At 36.6% G+C, this 9,865-nt stretch overlaps 2 protein-coding genes across 3 annotated transcripts in view; one reads left to right on the top strand and one right to left on the bottom strand.

Moving 5' to 3' along the window:
• Nucleotides 1-208: 208 nt before the first annotated feature.
• On the bottom strand, nt 209-4,552 carry clic3 (chloride intracellular channel 3). Its single transcript, XM_079585676.1, has 6 exons — nt 3,783-4,552; nt 3,294-3,403; nt 2,663-2,788; nt 1,509-1,615; nt 1,068-1,243; nt 209-900 (listed from the first exon to the last, which is right to left on the bottom strand). Exons 1-6 carry the CDS (start codon nt 3,816-3,818, stop codon nt 736-738), a joined length of 720 nt encoding a protein of 239 aa, XP_079441802.1. The 5' UTR covers nt 3,819-4,552; the 3' UTR covers nt 209-735.
• Nucleotides 4,519-9,865, top strand: part of fut7 (fucosyltransferase 7 (alpha (1,3) fucosyltransferase)) — a 36,001-nt gene continuing 30,654 nt past the window's right edge. The window contains exon 1 of one of the 2 annotated variants that reach the window (XM_079585672.1): nt 4,519-4,618. In XM_079585672.1, coding sequence (XP_079441798.1) covers nt 4,597-4,618 — 22 coding nt within the window. In that variant the 5' untranslated portion in view covers nt 4,519-4,596. The remainder of the gene's footprint in view (nt 4,619-9,865) is intronic. The other variant, XM_079585673.1, reaches the window with a different exon arrangement.

Below are 9,865 nucleotides of genomic sequence, written 5' to 3'. Positions count from 1 at the left end.
TGTATGACATGCATAAAATGTATGTATATTTTGGGGAAGTATGAATTGTATGCATAACTTCCCCAATAATATTTTGTGTGTGTGTGTGTGTGTGTGTGTGTGTGTGTGTGTGTGTGTGTGTGTGTGTGTGTGTGTGTGTGTGTGTGTGTGTGTGTGTGTGTGTGTGTGTGTGTGTGTGCGATTCAGTGTACATTTCTGTTTCTGTTTTAGCTAGCTTGACCAAATGCAATCAAACAGAGCACTTGTCTTCCATAAATGTTTTATTTGTTAGCAAGCTGTTTTATATACTGGACGTTCCTTACAGACATTAAAATTTGACATCAATAACATCATTGTAGAAGTTGTCTAGTGCTTTGTCTTTTTTCTCATGGGGTAGAATTTCAGACCAATTACATGTCTCATTTCACACGGCCTTCAAAAACAACAACATACACAGACGTTTTTGTCTATCAAACAAAAGTAATCCATCAAAACCACAGACAAATGCTACATACATTTAAATACAAAAACAATGGCAGGAACAAGCAAGGCAGGCATCTGATATTCACAATTGTGTTTTTTAAATGAAAATAAAATAAAATAATGAATACAACCTCCACCAATATATTCGGATTATTAAAATCCCCATTAGGAATACATTCATAATGAAGGCAGTTTGGGGCATTAGACATATATTTAAAAATGTACACTAAATTCCACACAATCTTTGTCCTCCTCCTCATTTGAAGTCCAGTTCTACTTGTTGAGATATTTGGCCACTGAATGGTAGGCAAGCAGGATCTCCTTGTCTTTGGGGCAGGTTAGGTGGAACACATCTTCCTTGTACGCTTTGTCCAAGTACTTTGTCAGGCCTTTTAGCTCTCTAGGGATCTCAAAACCACGGTACTTCTTGCAAACTACCTACAAAGTCAACAAAATATTTCGATTTCAAGTAGATGAAGTTTAATTGAAGACTGTTAGTGTAGAGGAAGTGATTTCACTTACAGTAAACAGCAGTACACTGTATTATATCAGCACAATATACAAATTACTGCATTGCTGTCTAAGTGAGAAAAAATATTAGTAACCTTGACAATGTGCAGTTTTGGAAGCAGGTTGCAGTCAGCAAGAGAGAGCAAATTTCCGTCCAGGTAATGTCTTGTGGATTGGGCTGAATCTGGATTCTGGTCCAGTTCATGAGGAAGGGGAGTCAACAGGTACTGATCCAACTTCATCAAACTCCTTAGAAATTTCTTCTCCAGCACTGAAATGTACACAACCATTCAGGTGTTGATATTCAAATGCAAATATTCAATGTTGTATCATCTATCTATCTGTCCACCCAGCCATCCATCCATCCATTCACCATCTATCTATGTCTTATATCAATTTTGAAGTGACAGCCCCCATATTTCAAACACAAAATGACATCAAGCCTTGAAGCAAATTTCTGAGTTTCACTGCCTTATGATCAGATACAGGATTCACTGTTCACTGGTCAAAAAACTTTAGAGAAGGGTGACCCTTACTGTCATTGAGCCCAGGATTGGGATTTTTGATGTAAGCCGAGAATTTGTGAAAGATGTCATCTCCAGCCGTGTTAGACTCCTTATAGCGGCAGCATAACTTGGGATATCTGCGATGCAAAAATGGTACAAAACTTTAGATTTCATGTCATAAGGGGTCGCATTTGTAGTGGAACAAATTGTGCCATTTTTTACAAGCAGTAAGATCATTTTTCTTTCAGGAATTCTTCTATATTAGGAGCAAAGTTGACCAGTGTTAGTAATGTAATCAGATTACTTTTGTCAAGTAACTAGTAAAGTAACACATTACTTTCCTACTTCCCAATTCTGAAGTCGTGATTACGAGCTCATCATATTCAAATTATGACTTGAGAGGGCCTTCATGTCCAGTTTTTAACTAAGAAACTTGTATTTACGATAACTCAGACAGCATTGTAGTTCTAGACTAAATGTAAGCATTTACTCACATTTATCAAATGCGCACAAAATCTCACTTGCACAAAATCAGATTCAGTATTCCTCAAAATGAATAGAGAAATGCAAACTCAGAATGTTACACAAACCTGCAAAAATTAAATAATGTTCATTTACAACTAATTGACAACATTAATGTATTTAATCTCACTTTATCTTTGCTCCTGACCTTTGATGATCCAATTCAACCATACGAATAAGCAAAAATGACTTTAGATAAACATCACATTTGTGTTTCATTTTTTTTGCTTTTATTGCTAATGAGAGTGTCAAACTTTCTTCTCCATGATTTTCTTCTGCAGTTCAGATTGGCAGCACAGCTGAAAAGTTTAGTTTGAGCTGTGCCCTCTACTGGACAGGAGTACATTTGCATTTCCTTTGAACTGAGGATTATTCACTTCACTTTTGGAGTGAAAGTGCCTTCACATTTAAAAAAATATATAACTTTTTTTTATTATTATTACAAAACAAACAAGCCAGCAAGCCCAGCCCAGTTGATTAAAGCAACACATAAGTAACATAAAGCATTACTTTCCTAAAAAAGTAACTAAGTTAAGCAATTAGTTGCTGTTTTAGGGAGTAACACAATACTGTAATGCATTACTTTTAAAAGTAATGCATCACTGAATTTCACATGCAACATTCTTGACATCTTTGGACCAGTGGTATGAATGTATACTCACTGTGGGGGCGCAAGGGTCTCTTCCAGAAACTCTTCGATCTTGTTGGTGTCAGTACGGACCTCTTCATTATAGATGAGGAAAGGGGGCTGAGAACCTGGAGCCAGGTCCTTTAGTACCTCTGGAGCTCTAGAAAGAAAGAAAACATCAGATTTTATTATATTAATTTAACATTTTTAGGGATTAAACTATTGGATCAATTCTAATGTATTTCCCTTCCTACAAAGCAAAAATCATTTTTATAAGATTTTAGGATGTGCCTAAAACTGAGCCATATGAAATGTTTTAAATATAATATTAACCTAGAGGAAATGTTATTCCTGAGAGGTGGCTTTTTTGCTGGGTCTATAGTCATGTTTAGTTTGTACTATAGACTCTGTCTCCAAAAGTTCCTTAAGATAAATTAAAATAGAGAATGAGACACAGTGAGTACATAGCTATAAAAAAATGATGTGGATAAAAGCTCAGATCATTTTCTAGAGGAGATGTGTGATAGTAGGGTGTATTTCTACAAGAAAAAGGAAAGATCTTCAATTTGCACTCCACTTAATCTCATTGTTGACTAGAAGAAACAACTAAATGAAAGATTCCATTGTGAATCCCCCGCTGTTATCCTGGTGTTGGCATCTCTCACCTCTTCATGTCCACTGTGGTGAGGGTGAAATTGACTCCCTTCAGCCAGAGTATCATGAAGAGCCGCTGACAAAACGGGCAGTTACCAACACTTTCACCATCATCGCTTGCCTAAAGACGACATTCAGTGAGTAAAGCATTAAAACTCCTAAGATGGAAATGATTTAATGCACAACGTGGAATTACTTCCTGAAAAAGTACTAAAACATTAGCATCAAAATGTTCATGGCTTTGTTACTTAAAGTCATTTCACCCTTGTTCAGACATATTTTTAGAGATCCTATCATTAGTCCTAAATTCAGCATGACCAGTGAGGCCACAGATGCTGTTTTCACACAATTGACAGGGCTATGTCAGGAATGATTGGAAGTACAACCATTTTGAGCAAGGGTTAGATCGCAAGAGACACACTTTTTAGGTCTTACATCTTTAAGAAATGACAACAGTTGTCATATATGTGACATTTGGAAGTGAGCAATTAAATTCTGACCTTGACAAAAAGTTCAATCTTCGCTGCTTCTGCCATCTCTGGTTCTCCTCTGCCTCCTCCTCTTTCTTCGGTGTCTCAGTTGCCAAGGATTTCAGGAGAATTAGGTCAGTTTATATCAGTCCACTTCACCTTACGCGATTCCTGTCGCCTTCCTTGATCTCAGAAAAACTCAAACTGTATCGATGGCACTGAAAACAGCACCTTTCCTTCTTCCTCTCCTAACCGTAGTTTCTATCATTTCCTTTTAGAACCCAAACTCCTATACCACACCCCACCGGTCTTGAGTGTTCAGAATACCAGCCCACTGGCCGAACCTGTCCAACCTGTATCTCCCTTCATTCTCTGCTGCTTTAGTCACTGTGAGTCTCTCCCTTAACTGCTCAGTGCTGTCCTACTCCCATCCCATTCTTTACTCTCATACAGTCTATAATTATCCAAAAATCTGTTATCATTTACACAGTCACGTTGATCCAAACACACATACCCCCCAGTTTCACAGACAAGGTTTAAGCTAGTCCCAGACTAAAACTGCACGTTTGAGCCGTTTGAACTGAAAGCAACTTGCACTGACTTATCATTGTTTCGTCTCGAGATGCACACCAGTAATGTTTTTTTTCTAAGGCACGTTTATAAAAGCTTCTTAAATGTCCTAATTGAACTAAGGCCTAATCCTGGCTTAATCTAAGCCCTGTCTGTCTGTGAAACCAGGCCATGATTTTGTTTTTCTTTCACAGAGCAAAGGAGGAGATATTTGGCAGGACGTTCACACTGCTCATTTGCATACATAAAAGTGAACAGCAACCGAATTTCAAAAATGACAAAACTGCACCATAAAGGTAAAATTATACAAATTATTCGTTCAACTCTCTGAGTTTCCCTAAAGCTGTACAATAGTTCTCTGTGATAAGATTGAAATGTAAGACGTGGAAAAGAGCAGTAAGAGTAAACAAGTGAGCAAATTATAACAGATTTTTATTTTTGGACTGGACTACTATGAAAATGTATAAGTGTCATAAATACTATATGGTTAAAAAATAAAGGTTCTTTATTGGTATTGATAGTTCCATAAAGAATCTTTAACATTCATGGAACCTTTCCATTGCACACAAGGTTATTTAGGAAAAGGGTTCTTTAGATTATTAAAAAAGTTCTTATAAGGCAAAAATGGTTCTTGAACTGTTCACTGTTCTTTGGGAAATCCAAAATGTTTTTTCTACTATGGCATTGCTGTGAAACCTCTCTGTGTTCCTCTTGGAACCTTTACTCTTAAGAGTGTATGGTAACCATTTTGTGCCATGAAAACTGTAACGGTACTTTAATTTCCTGTAGTATCGATGAGTGTTGAAGTGCTTTGACCCTTGAGGAATGTGTGTGAGAATGAGGATACTCAGGACTAGAGAGTGATTTAAGTATGAGGTGTGACATCTAAACTCTGACAGTGTATGACAAATCATTAATTTAAATACCTATGTTTCATCGTGTAACCACACCAACATTTTTTTGGAAAACATTTTTTTTTTGGCATCCATTACATATTTAAAACAATTAATATCCTATACTTAACCTAAACTAATTTTGACAAACTATATATCATTTGAAAGCTTACAATCTCTAGTTTACATATTTGGTGATTTTCAAAATAAATTACAGAGGAGCCGTAATTTATCAATTTGCAACAAGAATATTTTCATACTCCTAAGGCGTGTTCAGACCTTTATTTTGAAATAGTGATGAACATGAAAAATCATGAAAGAATGGTAGAAACCATTCAAGGTTTGTTTTCATGCCAAGAGTTCAAAAGATAGCATCCATTCAATTATTTTAGAAATAAAAGGTCTGAAAGTGTTTTAAATATAAAGAAAAAAATTATAGATTCACCATTTGTGATGTGGCAGCGAGCTATAATGCACATGCGTGTTCTTTTTGTGTTTCTTAGAGGTTGAATTCATTTCAAAATCTGCCAAACTTCCAATACTACTTCTGAATAGGATGTCTACTTCATAAATTGTATGAAAATTGTAAAAAATAATGGTTCAGATCACTCAAACAATATATGGAAATGGAGGCGCCCTTATATGGGCAGTAATGTCAACTAGTGAAAAAGTGTGGTACTGCGCCCAAACAAAATCTCACTGAAAGATTATTTTTTTAGATATCAACCTAAAATTTGAAACACAACTTGTTCAGATTTTTGGCTTTGATTTTTTTGTTGCATTTTTAGAGTCCACCAGGTTTTGAAAATATATATTTTATATAAAATATGAATAATTACATTTTTAACATTGTACATTTTTATAAACTCAAACTTCTATAACTTTTTTTCTGTTTTCTTAATTTATTTCACTTCGTCTTCTTTAAAACAAGACCAATCTTACATCTATATTCCAAAGCATTCTTGAATTACAACCATTTAAGTTCGGAATGTGCATTTTCATGTCTATTGTGACTTTTGTGAATGATGGGTGTCCCAAACACAACCTACTAAATGTTAATGTAGAGAATGAATGAACTGAATCACCACACTGCCTTTGTTCAAAATAGTCTGAGTCATTTAACTATTAGTTATGAATTCAACTGAACCAGATTTAATCTGGATAAATAGGGTATTACCCCTTGCAATTGCAGGGTAATTATAGATGCCCACACATTATAATCATATTGTCATAATAAAACTATGGAAACTTTGTATCAACCACTAATGTCATAAAAATAAATTAAATACACAGTAAAATTTAAATAATAAAAGTATTATGAATGGTTCTTAGTGTTTTTAGATCCTTATATGATTCATATATAGTAATTTTAGAGTATTAACAATAAATGTATGTGGTAATATTTATTGGAAAAAGCTTTTTCATGGTATTCACTTTACATAATACTAAATTATGCCATCTTTGTGGGGACATTTTGTCCCCATAATGTATACCCGAACCACACACACACACCCACACACCCACACGCCCGCGCCCCCCCCCCCCCCCCCCCCACACACACACACCCACACGCCCGCGCCCACACACACACACGCCCGTGCCCACACACACACCCACCCACACACACGCCCGTGCCCACACACACACACAGCCACGCCCGCACCCACACACACACACACACACACCCACCCACACGCCCGTGCCCACACACACACCCACGCGCCCGCGCCCACACACACACACACACTGAATCTGTTAAACTAATCCATTTTTGAGGAATCACCTGGAATCAACCTACAATGACTTCATTATATCTGTGAGGAGATTTAAACAGCACACAAAACCTTTTACAGTTTTTCTGAATTGCTAAAACACTAAACCCCATTCCAAATTCTCAATAGCCTAAACCAATTTGTCGAATAAATCACTCTTTCAAGTTCAGTTAAAACACTGTTTGCAAATCTCATGCACTCTTTTTTTCAAAACTCTAAACACATTTTCACTCACTATTTTGCACTGTGATGCACTTATGTTTCAAAATGCTAAACACAGGCAGGCAAAAGCTAAACACAACTACAACACAGTTGTCATCGTTTACACACAACGACTCAAATTTGTTCACACTTATTTCTAATGATGTGATCAAACCAACTGTACATAATACAAGTCAGTTCAAAGTCCCAAAATTGACTCAAAACGTTCCACTGAATGTTGATACCAATAATGGATGGTAACAATATAAGAGGGAGAGGAGGAAGAGAATTGGGAAGAGGATGAGGACGAGGAAGAGCAGGTGTGGACAATGTTGTCAATGCTGGGTCTGCTTTAGGGGTTTTCCCTTTGCCTGCAAAGATTACACTAGCCGCGTTTCCATTACAGATTTGCGCAAATGTTTTGCGCTTTTATCTAAATATCGATACAAAACTATTGCGAAATGACGGCGTTTCCATTAACCGATGTTATGCGACTAAAACGTCCTTTTTTCTCTCGCGATAAAGTCATTCTAAAAATCACGGCAGCGGACGTTGGTTTATATAATCTCACAGCCACCGCATTATGGTGCGTTCACACCGGACGCGAATAGCGCGTCAGGCGCGAGTGATTTCAATGTTAAGTCAATGCATTGACTTAACATTGAAATGACTCGCGCCTGACGCGCTATTCGCGTCCGGTGTGAACGCACCATAAGACGTTATTATTATTAATGGAGGGAGACGTACGTGTTATCCAAGCATTAATGGCAGGGAAAGACCCTTATATTCCAAACGAAATATAAGGAGTTTCTGGGTGTTTCACCCTCATTTCTGCGCTGAGGTTTTGATTGTGGCATTTCTTTGAAGTTTAGAATCCAGTATTCCTATAGGCTAATTATTGTTTCTTTTATGAATTTAATAAAGAACTCTGTCTCCTATTCCAAACGATCCATGTAGGCTACTTTTGTGTCCATTCGTTTTTTCCTTTTTAAACCCGTAATTGAAAAACGAAAAATAAACGGTTGTCTTTTTAAAACGCAAAGTTGAACACCACAATTTTAATTTAAACTGGCTACACCAACTGCTGCGCAAAAAAGTAAATATCGACGAATTTTCAGATGTTTGTTTAATGACTTTTTTCCCCTTCATTAAACATGTAAAATATTCACAAATTAATGGAAAACTTGTCGATTTTACTGGTTTTCTAAGGCCAAATTAGAACCTGGAATTGACATTTTCCCGCAGTGCTGAATAAGAAGAGCCATTAATATTATTAAACTATTGTTTTCTAACTCGGCTAAAAACATCTCCATTACGCTGTTAAGCAGATGCTCTTTTAGAGAGAAATGCACCTTTCATACGGATTACTTAATCAGAACAAAATGTATTAGCATTCGAATTTGTTCGTTTTAAAGTGGACATTTCAAGCTTTAGCCTACATAGACTATATTTTGTTTCAGTTCTCGCGCTCCAGTTCAGGGAGATCATGAAAACGCGCCTGATTGTTTTATTTTATTTTACAAAAGCACAACATTTTCTCGTTATTGTTTACACAAATAAAAGTAGTTACAAATAATGTATTATTATTTTCTGTATGACCAGAAATTATAGAGTAGGCTATATTAAGTTGTTTCACTGTTAATAGGAAAATGCAAGTGTTCACGCCCGCGCCTCCGTGCCATAGTGCGCGCTCCACACTCCACACTCCACACATACCCTTAGATATGCGTCAAAATATTGTGTTTATTTGTGATAATCTCAGCTCTGTATTATTATTGTATAACCCGTATTATGAATGACATTTGACGAATTGCTTTGTTCCTTTTTTGGATAAAAGCGTCATCTAAATATGTAGCCTAGTAAATGTTATAATAATGATGATAATTATTATTATTTGCGTACACGGACCCCAAACACACCGCGTCTTCTAAGTCAGGTGACTGTAAATGCGCAAAAACTGTTTCCATTGCAGTTTTGCGAAATATTCCTTTTTCGAATTGGCTGAAAAACCTCCTCATGCGAGCGTAAAAACTTGTTTGCGATAAACGAGAGTTTTTGCGAAATTGACGTGTTTCCATTGAGCGTATTTTCAATTCGCAATTTCAATTTGCGCAATTTGAAGGGTAATGGAAACGCGGCTGTGATGTGGACAAAGTCGTCCAGCCGGACCCAACATGGAAGACATGATGCTGAAGCAGAATCAATCTCATTGACCCTGAGTGACTATAACATGCTTTTCATTTGGAGTTTTTTTTACTGTAACCGTTTTGGCTTTTGCAGTTGGGTCACTGTATTTTCAAAGTATGTAAGAGCTGAATATACATACATTCGATGGGCCTACAATATCCATCAATACTACACTTGCAGTGCATACAGTATACCATTTACAGTTTTTCTCAAATGCTAAAACACAAAAGCCAATCCTCTAAACCAAATGACCAGTTGTCTAAACACATTTACTAAATCTAGCCATCATTTTCCAATATCATAAACACATTTCACATGAAGACACAATTCACAAAACACAATCCTCCGTTCTCATAAATCTTAACACATTTTTCCTTGCTAAAACACAAGTTGCAAAAGAACTCTGCTCATATTCTCAAATGAAAGCTCATGGGATGCAAAATGCTTGCCACAGTCAGCAATATTTGAACACAATGAACACACCTGGTGT

Source organism: Phoxinus phoxinus (genome assembly GCF_949152265.1).
Source record: "Phoxinus phoxinus genome assembly, chromosome: 17".
NCBI lineage: Eukaryota > Metazoa > Chordata > Actinopteri > Cypriniformes > Leuciscidae > Phoxinus > Phoxinus phoxinus.
The sequence above is the reverse complement of the archived record's forward strand: the minus strand, read 5'-3'. Positions and strand labels throughout refer to the sequence as shown.